Raw genomic sequence first — 15,343 nt, 5'->3', positions numbered from 1 at the left:
AGCAGTAACTAGCAGCTGTAGATTGTTATGTATGATCACGACCAAGCTGTTTTGAATTGGTGAGGGAGAGAGAGAGAGAGAGAGAGAGAGAGAGAGAGAGAAGAGAGAGCAAGGGAGAGAGAGAGAGAGACAGAAGAGAGAGAGAGAGAGAGAGACAGAAGAGAGAGAGAGAGAGAGAGAGAGAGAGAGAGAGAGAGAGAGAGAGAGAGAGAGAGAGAGAGAGAGAGAGAGGAGAGAGAGAGAGAGAGAGAGGGAGGGAGAGAGAGAGAGAGAGATTAAAGGTCAGAGGAATACCTTATGAGCATGTTGTTGGTAAGTATAATTACATACAGCGACACAATGCAGAAGCCTTAAATTGACCGTGAACTGCATTGTGTTGTAGAATGAGGACTTGAACAGGCAGGTCAATACTGTATTGTTGCCGGTTGAATAGGAGAGAGAGGTTCAGGCAGGTCAATACTGTATTGTTTCTGGTTGAATAGGAGAGAGCATTTCTATTTTTCTCTATTTTGATAACTTTAGTTTAAATTTATCACTGGACTAGACTCTATGGAGTAGAGTACCGTGATGAGGCTCTATGGAGTAGAGCACCGTGATGAGGCTCTATGGAGTAGAGTACCATGCTGAGGCTCTATGGAATAGAGTACCGTGATGAGGCTCTATGGAGTAGAGTACCGTGCTGAGGCTCTATGGAGTAGAGTACCGTGATGAGGCTCTATGGAGTAGAGTACCGTGATGAGGCTCTATGGAGTAGAGTACCGCGATGAGGCTCTGTGGAGTAGAGTACCGTGATGAGGCTCTGTGGAGTAGAGTACCGTGATGAGGCTCTATGGAGTAGACTACCGTCATGAGGATCTAATGGAGTAGAGTACCGCAATGAGGCTCTATGGACTAGAGTACCGTGATGAGGCTCTATGGAGTAGAGTACTGTGATGAGGCTCTATGGAGTAGAGTACCATGCTGAGGCTCTATGGAGTAGAGTACCGTAATGAGGCTCTATGGAGTAGAGTACCGTAATGAGGCTCTAATGGAGTAGAGTACCGCAATGAGGCTCTATGGAGTAGAGTACCGTGATGAGGCTCTATGGAGTAGAGTACTGTGCTGAGGCTCTATGGAGTAGAGTACCGTGATGAGGCTCTATGGAGTAGAGTACCGTACTGAGGCTCTATGGAGTAGAGTACCATGATGAGGCTCTATGGAGTAGAGTACCGTGATGAGGCTCTATGGAATAGAGTGCCGTGCTGAGGCTCTATGGAGTAGAGTACCGCGATGAGGCTCTATGGAGTAGAGTACCGTGCTGAGGCTCTATGGAGTAGAGTACCGTGCTGAAGCTCTATGGAGTAGAGTACCGTGATGAGGCTCTATGGAGTAGAGTACCATGCTGAGGCCCGACACACATTCACTGCTTAATCTGGTCTGGCTCCCCTTTTTCCATCTATTTTCAACATGCACAAAGTATATGTTTGTCTGAATATAAGGTAGTTGTTTTGTTACCGACTGCATTGAGTTGAATTGGCCTGAAGGAAGCCCAAAAAGCCTCCAGTCCAAAGACGTCCCAAATGTGTATTATCTTCACAAAATAGCGTTATTTTGTTCCAGGCTCGTGTTTTTTCTGGAGGAGGTCCTGAAAGCAAGTTGGTTCTTGAGGCAAACAAACTCTATTATTGCTTCTCCACCCCCAGATTCACTGACTAATTGACTATCGTCAGGCCCGCTGATGTATCTACCTTCACAACACAAAGCCTTGCCAAATGAATTAGATGGTAAAGGGTATGGATCGGATTGCTTGGCTCGAATTGGGAGGAAAAAGTTTCAAATGAATTTAACTTCAGCACAGTCTTTTCTACCCAATCCTTCAATGTCTTTCCAGGTATGAGTCATCTCTAACATCTCCGTTTTAACTAATAATCTTTGTTGTTGGTCTTTTCTTTTCTCTTAAACAGGAAGCTGGCTAAGAAGCGTAAAGAGACGTTGAGCAGTACACGACAGGAGATGACAGTGATGGTTAACTCTATGGATAAGAGTTATACGGAGCAGGGGACAAACTGCGACGAGGCCTTGTCCTTCATGGACACACACAGCCACACGCTCAACACAAGGAGTGAGTGTGCCCTCACCATCAATGGGAGAAGTAAGTTGTACTGGGAAAATGACGTACCTTCAGACTTTGATTGCCCTTTTTTCCCTTTTTGAAATCAATCGTATCGATAAAATATCTTATCTTAAATCCATAAATCCACTTGAGTAATGGGAGCTTGTTGTGTCCAACATTTCTACCCTGTCTATCTATGGGTGTCACGGATCCCTCCGGAACTTTCATTACGCACACCTGGCCCCTATTCCCACGGATTAGTACTTGTATAAGTGTGCCCTTTGGTTTACCAGTGTACTGTCGATTATTGTCACGTTGGTTTGTGTGGGTACCTGTGCTGTGTGTTTTGTGCAAAATGTGGTTTGCGCAGAGGATTACGGGGTCTGGTCCCGTGTGTTAATCATTGTGCGCTTGTGTTATTTATTCAAGGTCTTTTGTTTGGCTTTCTACCCCGTGCCTTTACACGGTACGCCGTAATTTGGGGTATAATAAAAACAACTATTACGCGTTCTTGTGCCTGTCTCCGGACTCATTCATACCAGCAGGACACTTGGTAACTGTTTTGCTTGATCCACTCAGTTTTCCACCGCAAAATACCAGAAAATGACCAAAAAGAGTAGAACCAGTTCACCTGCTTTTACATTTTGATTTGACTATTAGATGTTCAATGTTGTTTTTTTCTATTTAAAAAGTTAGTTTCATTCGTATAAAAAAATATAATTCCGTTCACAAAACAAAGTTGACTTTAAAATGAGGGACAGACGTCAAAAGTTTAAGAACACCTACTCATTCCAGGGTTTCTCTTTTGTTTTTACTATTTTCTACATTGTAGACTAATTGTGAAGACATGAAAACTATGAAATAACACCTATGGAATCACGTAGTAACCAAAAAGGTGTTAAACAAATTAGATTATTCAAATAGCCACCCTTTGCCTTGATGACAGCTTTGCAAACTCTTGGCAAATGTATCCATGCGATCTTTGTTAAAGTGCACTTAATTTAATGTAACAGGCTTTTAAAATTAAAATTCAGTTTTGGTGCACAATTTCTACTTAAAATATCAAAGGCACCCATTTGGTGGAATGACTCTACTGTATACGTTACTGCTGCATGGCTATTGTTGAAAAACACTTCACCCTAATCCTTAAAACCTTTTACCAACTCAGTCTCTAACAGCTTTGTCTGGGGCTAGGCCTTGGAGCCTGACCATGACCCCATATAATCTGACCCATGCCATCCTGATTAGACCCTTCTACCCCTCTCTGCCATTAGTTGTCTACCACTGCTCGGTAGGAAATGACGCCCCTGAACAGACACTTAAGCTTTGACCTCAACTGACTGTCTGTTAAATTGTGACTGTTTTGAAATTGGCATACCTCTAAGAAGTTAAATTCCTCACCCCATGTCCCGGTTCCAAAATCCTGAGCCCCTTTACCTAGTTTAACCGTCTATCGATGTCATATGGAGCTGTTTATGCTTGTGCTAGACAAGTTAGTCATCCTTTTCACTCAGTCCTCTGGTGTGTGACATGGTGTTTATCTTAAATAAAAATGCACTGAAACCAAAATACCTTTAGTTTTGGTGATCCTCTCAGCTCCGGCTCATAGTTGGGTGGATGGATGTCTTATTTTGTTTTCCAATGTGTTGAATGTAATGTATTAATTACAGTCATTTACCATTCTCATCCTCGGACTGAAAATGTTGTTTTGCAGAGTTCACGATCTCATTTTCAAGTCCTTGTTGAAAAAAAAATATATATTTTAGAGATTTCGTTTTCAAATAACCGATAGTCAGTGGTTATAATCTGAATAAAAGGAAAAAGTCTACTTTTGTTATTTAGAATTAATTATTTCTGTTTCTAGAGGGAGAGAAAACCAGAAGCCCACCGTCGCCTCATGGGTCTCCTGGTCGCGGCCGGGACGTGTATCGAACCAGCATCTGTAGCAATGCCGTTTGCACTGCGATGCTGTGTCTTAGACCACTGCACCACTCGAGAGGCCCCAGCCGCAAAGTTTTCCATGCTGATCAGTTGCCTTGCGCAAATTATCTATTGACCTGCTAATAGCCCACAATGGTGCTGTACAACGTGACGGGTCGAGAGTCGGCTAGAGTACTACAGTAAGAGCAAAATGATCCAAACATTTCCACACCCTAATTACAGTCTAACCATTCAGTGAAAATAAAAATCTCATTGAATAATCAAGACCAGTCCCCAGCGCTTTCTTGACCTCTGAATGTTGTCTTTTCCTCCTTCCACTTGCCTCTTCCATTAATTTTAATAGAGTATTTTCCAGCATAATCAGTGCTCTAACTCACCCTTGTGGTGGTCTGTAGCATTGACGCTGTGACGCTGGGTACCGTACTAAACCACAAATTACCTCTAAACCCCACATCATAATCTCAAAAGCTTTAGTTGAGCAAACACTGTATACGACATGGTGTTGGTACTAGATGACATGGTGTTGGTCCTAGATGGTGTGGGTCCTAGATGGTGTTGGTCCTAGATGGTGTTGGTACTAGATGGTGTTGGTCCTAGATGACATGGTGTTGGTCCTAGATGGTGTTGGTCCTAGATGGTGTTGGTCCTAGATGACATGGTGTTGGTCCTAGATGGTGTTGGTCCTAGATGGTGTTGGTCCTAGATGACATGGTGTTGGTCCTAGATGGTGTTGGTCCTAGATGGTGTTGGTACTAGATGGTGTTGGTACTAGATGACATAGTGTTGGTCCTAGATGGTGTTGGTCCTAGATGACATGGTGTTGGTCCTAGATGGTGTTGGTCCTAGATGGTGTTGGGCCTAGATGGAGTTGGTCCTAGATGGTGTTGGTCCTAGATGACATGGTGTTGGTGCTATATGACATGGTGTTGGTCCTAGATGGTGTTGGTCCTAGATGACATGGTGTTGGTCCTAGATGGTGGTCCTAGATGGTGTTGGTACTAGATGGTGTTGGTACTAGATGGCATAGTGTTGGTCCTAGATGGTGTTGGTCCTAGATGACATGGTGTTGGTCCTAGATGGTGTTGGTCCTAGATGGTGTTGGGCCTAGATGGAGTTGGTCATAGATGATATGGTGTTGGTCCTAGATTACATGGTGTTGGGCCGAGATGGTGTTGGTCCTAGATGATATGGTGTTGGTTCTATATGGTGTTGGTATTAGATGACATGGTGTTGGAACAAGATGGTGTTGGTCCTAGATGACATGGTGTCGGTTCTATATGGTGTTGGTCCTAGATGGTGTTAGTAATAGATGACATGGTGTTGGTCCTAGATGACATGGTGTTGGTCCTCGTTTGTGTTTGTCCTAGATAATATGGTGTTGGTCCTAGATGACATGGTGTGGGTTCTATATGGTGTTGGTCCTAGATGACATGGTGTTGGTTCTATATGGTGTTATTCCTAGATGATGTTGGTCCTAGATGACATGGTGTTGGTTCTATATGGTGTTGGTCCTAGACGACATGGTGTTTGTCCTAGATGTTGTTGGTCCTTGATGACATGCTGTTGGTCCTAGATGGTGTTGGTCCTAGATGGTGTTGGTCCTCGATGGTGTTGGAACTAGATGGTGTTGGTCCTAGATAACATGGTGTTGGTCCTAGATTGTGTTGGTCCCAGATGGTGTTGGTCCCAGATGGTGTTGGTCCTAGATGGTGTTGGTCCTAGATGGTGTTGGTCCTAGATGACATGGTGTTGGTCCTAGATGGTGTTGGTCATAGATGACATGGTGTTGGTCCAAGATGGTGTTGGTCCTAGATGGTGTTGGTGATAGATGACATGGTGTTGGTCCTAGATGGTGTTGGTCATAGATGGTGTTGGTCATAGATGGTCTTGGTCTTAGATGGTGTTGGTCATAGATGGTGTTTGTCCTAGATGACATGGTGTTTGTCCTAGATGACATGGTGTTGGTCCTAGATGGTGTTGGTCCTAGATGGTGTTGGTCCTAGATGGTGTTGGTCCAAGATGGTGTTTGACCTAGATTACATGGTGTTGTTCCTAGATGACATGGTGTTGGTCCTAGATGACATGGTGTTGGTCCTAGATGACATGGTGTTGGTCCTAGATGACATGGTGTTGTTCCTAGATGACATGGTGTTGGTCCTAGATGACATGGTGTTGGTCCTAGATGACATGGTGTTGGTCCTAGATGACATGGTGTTTGTCCTAGATGACATGGTGTTGGTAATAGATGGTATTGGTCCTAGATGGTGTTGGTAATAGATGGTATTGTACTAGATGGTGTTGGTCCTAGATGACATGGTGTTGGAACTAGATGGTGTTGGTATTAGATGACATGGTGTTGGAACTAGATGGTGTTGGTCCTAGATGACATGGTGTCAGTTATATATGGTGTTGGTCCTAGATGATATGGTGTTGGAACTAGATGGTGTTGGTATTAGATGACATGGTCTTGGAACTAGATGGTGTTGGTCCTAGATGACATGGTGTCGGTTCTATATGGTGTTGGTCCTAGATGACATGGTGTCGGTTCTATATGGTGTTATTCCTAGATGGTGTTAGTAATAGATGACATGGTGTTGGTCCTAGATAAGATGGTGTTGGTCCGAGATGGTGTTGGAAAGAGATGGTGTTGGAAAGAGATGGTGTTGGTCCTAGATAACATGGTGTTGGTCCTAGATGGTGTTGGTCCTAGATGGTGTTGAAACTAGATGGTGTTGGTCCTAGATGGTGTTGGTCCTAGATGATATGGTGTTGGTCCTAGATGGTGTTGGTCCTAGATGGTGTTGGTCCTAGATTGTGTTGGTCCTAGGTGGTGTTGGTCCTAGATGGTGTTGGTCATAGATGGTGTTGGTATTAGATGACATGGTGTTGGTCCTAGATGGTGTTGGTCCTAGATGATATGGTGTTGGTCCTAGATGGTGTTGGTCCTAGATTGTGTTGGTCCTAGGTGGTGTTGGTCCTAGATGGTGTTGGGCATAGATGGTGTTGGTCCTAGATGATATGGTGTTGGTCCTAGATTACATGGTGTTGGGCCGAGATTGTGTTGGTCCTAGATGATATGGTATTGGTTCTATATGGTGTTGGTATTAGATGACATGGTGTTGGAACGATGGTGTTGGTCCTAGATGACATGGTGTCGGTTCTATATGGTGTTGGTCCTAGATGGTGTTAGTAATAGATGACATGGTGTTGGTCCTAGATGACATGGTGTTGGTCCTCGTTTGTGTTTGTCCTAGATAATATGGTGTTGGTCCTAGATGACATGGTGTGGGTTCTATATGGTGTTGGTCCTAGATGACATGGTGTTGGTTCTATATGGTGTTATTCCTAGATGGTGTTGGACCTAGATGACATGGTGTTGGTTCTATATGGTGTTGGTCCTAGACGACATGGTGTTTGTCCTAGATGTTGTTGGTCCTTGATGACATGCTGTTGGTCCTAGATGGTGTTGGTCCTAGATGGTGTTGGTCCTCGATGGTGTTGGAACTAGATGGTGTTGGAACTAGATGGTGTTGGTCCTAGATAACATGGTGTTGGTCCTAGATTATGTTGGTCCTAGATGGTGTTGGTCCCAGATGGTGTTGGTCCTAGATGGTGTTGGTCCTAGATGACATGGTGTTGGTTCTATATGGTGTTATTCCTAGATTGTGTTGGTCCTAGATGACATGGTGTTGGTTCTATATGGTGTTGGTCCTAGACGACATCGTGTTTGTCCTAGATGTTGTTGGTCCTTGATGACATGCTGTTGGTCCTAGATTGTGTTGGTCCTAGGTGGTGTTGGTCCTAGATGGTGTTGGTCCTAGATTGTGTTGGACCTAGATGGTGTTGGTCCTAGATAACATGGGGTTTGTCCTAGATGGTGTTGGAAAGAGATGGTGTTGGTCCTAGATAACATGGTGTTGGTCCTAGATGGTGTTGGTCCGAGAAGGTGTTGGAAAGAGATGGTGTTGGAAAGAGATGGTGTTGGTCCTAGATAACATGGTGTTGGTCCTAGATGGTGTTGGTCCTAGATGGTGTTGGAACTAGATGGTGTTGGTCCTAGATGACATGGTGTTGGTCCTAGATGGTGTTGGTCCTAGATGACATGGTGTTGGTCCAAGATGGTGTTGGTCATAGGTGACATGGTGTTGGTCCAAGATGTTGTTGGTGGCAGATGACATGGTGTTGGTCCTAGATGGTGTTGGTCAAAGATGGTGTTGGTCCTAGATGACATGGTATTGGTCCTAGATGGTGTTGGTCATAGATGGTGTTGGTCCTAGATGGTCTTGGTCATAGATGGTGTTTGTCCTAGATGACATTGTGTTGGTCATAGATGGTGTTTGTCCTAGATTACATGATGTTGGTCCTAGATGGTGTTGGTCCAAGATGGTGTTGGTCCAAGATGGTGTTTGACCTAGATGACATGGTGTTGGTCCTAGATGGTGTTGGTCCTAGATGGTGTTGGTCCCAGATGGTGTTTGTCCTAGATGACATTGTGTTGGTCCTAGATGGTGTTGGTCCTAGATGGTGTTGGTCCTAGATGGTGTTGGTCATAGATGGTGTTGGTCCAAGATGGAATTGGAACTAGATGGTGTTGGTCCTAGATGGTGTTGGTCCTAGGTGGTGTTGGTCATAGATGGTGTTGGTCCTAGATGGTGTTGGTCCTAGATGGTGTTGGTCCTAGATGGTGTTGGTCCTAGATGGTGTTGGTCATAGATGGTGTTGGTCCTAGATGGTGTTGGTCCTAGATGGTGTTGGAACTAGATGGTGTTGGTCCTAGATGGTGTCGAGAAGAACTACTGAATATAAGATCAGCGTCAACTGACCATCAGTACGACCAAGAATATGACTTTCGCGAAGCGGATCCTGTGTTCTGCCTTTCACCCAGGACAACGGAATGGATCCCAGCCGGCGACCAAAAAACGACTCCGTAAAAGAGGGAAATGAGGCGGTCTTCTGGTCAGACTCCGGAGACGGGCACATCGTGCACCACTTCCTAGCATTCTTCTCGCCAATGTCCAGTCTTTTGACAACAAGGTTGATGAAATCCGAGCAAGGGTAGCATTCCAGAGGGACATCAGAGACTGTAACGTTCTTTGCTTCACGGAAACATGGCTCACTGGAGAGACGCTATCGGAGTCGGGGCAGCCAGCGGGTTTCTCCACGCATCGCGCTGACAGAAACAAACATCTTTCTGGTAATAAGAGGGGCGGGGGCGTATGCCTTATGGCTAACGAGACGTGGTGTGATCACAGAAACATACAGGAACTCAAATCCTTCTGTTCACCTGATTTAGAATTCCTCACAATCAAATGTCGACCGCATTATCTACCAAGAGAATTCTCTTCGATTATAATCACAGCCGTATATATTCCCCCCCAAGCAAACACATCGATGGCTCTGAACGAACTTTATTTGACTCTTTGCAAACTGGAATCCATACATCCGGAGGCTGCATTCATTGTAGCTGGGGATTTTAACAAGGCTAATCTGAATACAAGACTCCCTAAATTGTATCAGCATATCGATTGTGCAACCAGGGCTGGCAGAACCTTGGATCATTGTTATTCTAACTTCCGCGACGCATATAAGGCCCTGCCCCGCCCTCCTTTCGGAAAAGCTGACCACGGCTCCATTTTGCTGATCCCTGCCTACAGACAGAAACTAAAACAAGAAGCTCCCATGCTGAGGTCTGTCCAACGCTGGTCCGACCAAGCTGATTCCACACTCCAAGACTGCTCCCATCACGTGGACTGGGATATGTTTCGTATTGCGTCAGACAACAACATTGACGAATACGCTGATTCGGTGTGGGAGTTCATTAGAACGTGTGTTAAAGATGTCGTTCCCATAGCAATGATTAAAACATTCCCAAACCAGATACCGTGGATTGATGGCAGAATTCGCGTGAAACTGAAAGCGTGAACCACTGCTTTTAATCAGGGCAAGGTGACTGGTAACATGACCGAATACAAACAGTGCAGCTATTCCCTCCGCAAGGCTATCAAACAAGCTAAGCTTCAGTATAGAGACAAAGTAGAATCTCAATTCAACGGCTCAGACACAAGAGGTATGTGGCAGGGTCTACAGTCAATCACGGACTACAAAAAGAAAACCAGCGCAGTCACAGACCAGGATGTCTTGCTCCCAGGCAGACTAAATAACTGTTTTGCCCGCTTTGAGGACAATACAGTGCCACTGACACGGCCTGCAACGAAAACATGCGGACTCTCCTTCACTGCAGCCGAGGTGAGTAAAACTTTTAAACGTGTTAACCCTCGCAAGGCTGCAGGCCCAGACGGCATCCCCAGCCACGCCCTCAGAGCATGCGCAGACCAGCTGGCTGGTGTGTTTACGGACATATTCAATCAATCCCTATACCAGTCTGCTGTTCCCACATGCTTCAAGAGGGCCACCATTGTTCCTGTTCCCAAGAAAGCTAAGGTAACTGAGCTAAATGACTACCGCCCCGTAGCACTCACTTCCGTCATCATGAAGTGCTTTGAGAGACTAGTCAAGGACCATATCACCTCCACCCTACCTGACACCCTAGACCCACTTCAATTTACCCAAATAGGTCCACAGACGATGCAATCTCAACCACATTGCACACTGCCCTAACCCATCTGGACAAGAGGAATACCTATGTGAGAATGCTGTTCATCGACTACAGTTCGGCATTTAACACCATAGTACCCTCCAAGCTCGTCATCAAGCTCGAGACCCTGGGTCTCGACCCCGCCCTGTGCAACTGGGTACTGGACTTCCTGACGGGCCGCCCCCAGGTGGTGAGGGTAGGCAACAACATCTCCATCCCGCTGATCCTCAACACTGGGGCCCCACAAGGGTGCGTTCTGAGCCCTCTCCTGTACTCCCTGTTCACCCACAACTGCGTGGCCACGCACACCTCCAACTCAATCACCAAGTTTGGGGACGACACAACAGTGGTAGGCTTGATTACCAACAACGATGAGACGGCCTACAGGGAGGAGGTGAGGGCCCTCGGAGTGTGGTGTCAGGAAAATAACCTCACACTCAACGTCAACAAAACTAAGGAGATGATTGTGGACTTCAGGAAACAGCAGAGGGAACACCCCCCTATCCACATCGATGGAACAGTAGTGGAGAGGGTAGTAAGTTTAAGTTCCTCGGCATACACATCACAGACAAACTGAATTGGTCCACTCACACAGACAGCATCGTGAAGAAGGCGCAGCAGCGCCTCTTCAACCTCAGTCGGCTGAAGAAATTCGGCTTGTCACCAAAAGCACTCACAAACTTCTACAGATGCACAATCAAGAGCATCCTGGCAGGCTGTATCACCGCCTGGTACGGCAACTGCTCCGCCCACAACCGTAAGGCTCTCCAGAGGGTAGTGAGGTCTGCACAACGCATCACCGGGGCAAACTACCTGCCCTCCAGGACACCTACACCACCCGATGTTACAGGAAGGCCATAAAGATCATCAAGGACAACAACCACCCGAGCCACTGCCTGTTCACCCCGCTATCATCCAGAAGGCGAGGTCAGTACAGGTGCATCAAAGCTGGGACCAAGAGACTGAAAAACAGCTTCTATATCAAGACCATCAGACTGTTAAACAGCAACCACTAACATTGAGTGGCTGCTGCCAACACACTGACTCAACTCCAGCCACTTTAATAATGGGAATTGATGGGAAATGATGTAAAATATATCACTAGCCACTTTAAACAATACTACCTAATATAATGTTTACATACCCTACATTATTCATCTCATATGTATACGTATATACTGTACTCTATATCATCTACTGCATCTTTATGTAATACATGTATCACTAGCCACTTTAACTATGCCACTTTGTTTACATACTCATCTCATATGTATATACTGTATATGCTGCTCTGTACCATCACTCATTCATATATCTTTATGTACATATTCTTTATCCCCTTACACTTGTGTATAAGACAGTAGTTTTGGAATTGTAAGTTAGATTACTTGTTGGTTATTACTGCATTGTCGGAACTAGAAGCACAAGCATTTCGCTACACTCGCATTAACATCTGCTAACCATGTGTATGTGACAAATAAAATTTGATTTGATTTGATTTAGATGGTGTTGGTCCTTGATGGTGTTGGTCCTAGATGGTGTTGGTCCTAGATGGTTTTGGTCCCAGATGACATGGTCAAGAGTCATGTCCAAAACTCTAACTATTGTTGTTTGGCTCTTTGACTAGTGGCTTTGTCTCGAGTTCAGCACTGACAAACTAAATATATTACATGTTTCACTCTACATTACTATGTACTGTGTTATGAATCTGCTTATCTGATGATTTGTGTTATTTCTGTTCTGGTCCTATGATTCTCATTAGTCATGTTCTGGTCCTATGATATGTTCTGGTCCTATGATATGTTCTGGTCCTATGATATGTTCTGGTCCTATGATATGTTCTGGTCTTATGATATGTTCTGTTCTGGTCCTATGATATGTTCTGGTCCTATGATATGATCTGGTCCTATGATATGTTCTGGTCCTATGATATGTTCTGGTCCTATGATATGTTCTGGTCTTATGATATGTTCTGTTCTGGTCCTATGATATGTTCTGGTCCTATGATATGTTCTGGTCCTATGATAAGTTCTGGTCCTATGATATGATCTGGTCCTATGATAAGTTCTGGTCTTATGATATGTTCTGTTCTGGTCCTATGATATGTTCTGGTCCTATGATATGTTCTGGTCCTATGATATGTTCTGGTCCTATGATATGATCTGGTCCTATGATATGTTCTGGTCCTATGATATGTTCTGGTCCTATGATATGTTATGGTACTATGGTATGTTCTGGTTATGATATGTTCTGGTCCTATGGTATGTTCTGGTCCTATGGTATGTTCTGGTCCTATGATATGTTCTGGTTATGATATGTTCTGTTCTGGTCCCATGATATGTTCTGGTCCTATGATATGTTATCGTCCTGTGATATGTTCTGGTTATGATATGTTCTGGTCCTATGGTATGTTCTGGTCCTATGATATGTTCTGGTCCTATGGTATGTTCTGGTCCTATGATAAGTTCTGGTCTTATGATATGTTCTGTTCTGGTCCTATGGTATGTTCTGGTCCTATGATAAGTTCTGGTCCTATGGTATGTTCTGGTCCTATGATAAGTTCTGGTCTTATGATATGTTCTGTTCTTGTCCTATGGTATGTTCTGGTCCTATGATATGTTCCAGTCCTATGATATGTTCTGGTCCTATGGTATGTTCTGGTCCTATGGTATGTTCTGGTCCTATGGTAAGTTCTGGTTATGGTATGTTCTGGTCCTATGATATGTTCTGGTCCTATGATATGTTCTGGTCCTATGGTATGTTCTGGTCCTATGATAAGTTCTGGTCTTATGATATGTTCTGTTCTGGTCCTATGATATGTTCTGGTCCTATGATATGTTCTGGTCCTATGGTATATTCTGGTCCTATGATATGTTCTGGTCCTATGGTATGTTCTGGTCATATGATATGTTCTGGTCCTATGATATGTTCCAGTCCTATGATATGTTCTGGTTATGGTATGTTCTGGTCCTATGGTATGTTATGGTTATGGTATGTTCTGGTCCTATGGTATGTTCTGGTCCTATGGTATTCTGGTCCTATGATATGTTCTGGTCCTATGATATGTTCTGGTCCTATGGTATGTTCTGGTCCTATGATATGTTCTGGTCCTATGGTATGTTCTGGTCCTATGATATGTTCTGGTCCTATGATATGTTCTGGTCCTATGATATGTTCTGGTCCTATGGTATGTTCTGGTCCTATGATATGTTCTGGTTATGGTATGTTCTGGTCCTATGGTATGTTCTGGTTATGGTATGTTCTGGTTCTATGGTATGTTCTGGTCCTTTGGTATGTTCTGGTTATGATATGTTCTGGTTATGGTATGTTCTGGTTCTATGGTATGTTCTGGTCCTATGGTAAGTTCTGGTTATGGTATGTTCTGGTCCTATGATATGTTCTGGTCCTATGATATGTTCTGGTCCTATGGTATGTTCTGGTCCTATGATAAGTTCTGGTCTTATGATATGTTCTGTTCTGGTCCTATGATATGTTCTGGTCCTATGATAAGTTCTGGTCCTATGGTATATTCTGGTCCTATGATATGTTCTGGTCCTATGGTATGTTCTGGTCATATGATATGTTCTGGTCCTATGATATGTTCCAGTCCTATGATATGTTCTGGTTATGGTATGTTCTGGTCCTATGGTATGTTATGGTTATGGTATGTTCTGGTCCTATGGTATGTTCTGGTCCTATGGTATGTTCTGGTTATGATATGTTCTGGTCCTATGGTATGTTCTGGTCCTATGGTATGTTCTGGTCCTATGATATGTTCTGGTTATGATATGTTCTCGTCCTGTGATATGTTCTGGTTATGATATGTTCTGGTCCTATGATATGTTCTGGTCCTATGATATGTTCTGGTCCTATGGTATGTTCTGGTTATGGTATGTTCTGGTCCTATGGTATGTTCTGGTTATGGTATGTTCTGGTTCTACGGTATGTTCTGGTCCTTTGGTATGTTCTGGTTATGATATGTTCTGGTCCTATGATATGTTCTGGTCCTATGGTAAGTTCTGGTTATGGTATGTTCTGGTCCTATGATATGTTCTGGTCCTATGATATGTTCTGGTCCTATGATATGTTCTGGTCCTATGGTATGTTCTGGTCCTATGATAAGTTCTGGTCTTATGATATGTTCTGTTCTGGTCCTATGATATGTTCTGGTCCTATGATAAGTTCTGGTCCTATGGTATATTCTGGTCCTATGATATGTTCTGGTCCTATGGTATGTTCTGGTCATATGATATGTTCTGGTCCTATGATATGTTCCAGTCCTATGATATGTTCTGGTTATGGTATGTTCTGGTCCTATGGTATGTTATGGTTATGGTATGTTCTGGTCCTATGGTATGTTCTGGTCCTATGGTATGTTCTGGTTATGATATGTTCTGGTCCTATGGTATGTTCTGGTCCTATGGTATGTTCTGGTCCTATGATATGTTCTGGTTATGATATGTTCTCGTCCTGTGATATGTTCTGGTTATGATATGTTCTGGTTATGATATGTTCTGGTCCTATGATATGTTCTGGTCCTATGGTATGTTCTGGTTATGGTATGTTCTGGTCCTATGGTATGTTCTGGTTATGGTATGTTCTGGTTCTACGGTATGTTCTGGTCCTTTGGTATGTTCTGGTTATGATATGTTCTGGTCCTATGATATGTTCTGGTCCTATGGTATGTTCCAGTCCTATGATATGTTCTGGTCCTA

The 15,343-nt window shown here is 44.0% G+C and overlaps 1 protein-coding gene across 1 annotated transcript in view; it reads left to right on the top strand.

Annotated features, from left to right (window-relative positions):
* LOC135558338 (receptor-type tyrosine-protein phosphatase mu-like) overlaps positions 1-15,343 on the top strand; it is a 588,334-nt gene that overhangs the window by 385,695 nt on the left and 187,296 nt on the right. The window contains exon 16 of the mRNA XM_064992077.1: positions 1,944-2,101. Coding sequence (XP_064848149.1) covers positions 1,944-2,101 — 158 coding nt within the window. The remainder of the gene's footprint in view (positions 1-1,943; positions 2,102-15,343) is intronic.

Source organism: Oncorhynchus masou, chromosome 17, assembly GCF_036934945.1.
Source record: "Oncorhynchus masou masou isolate Uvic2021 chromosome 17, UVic_Omas_1.1, whole genome shotgun sequence".
Classification (NCBI taxonomy): Eukaryota; Metazoa; Chordata; class Actinopteri; order Salmoniformes; family Salmonidae; genus Oncorhynchus; species Oncorhynchus masou.
The sequence above is the reverse complement of the archived record's forward strand: the minus strand, read 5'-3'. Positions and strand labels throughout refer to the sequence as shown.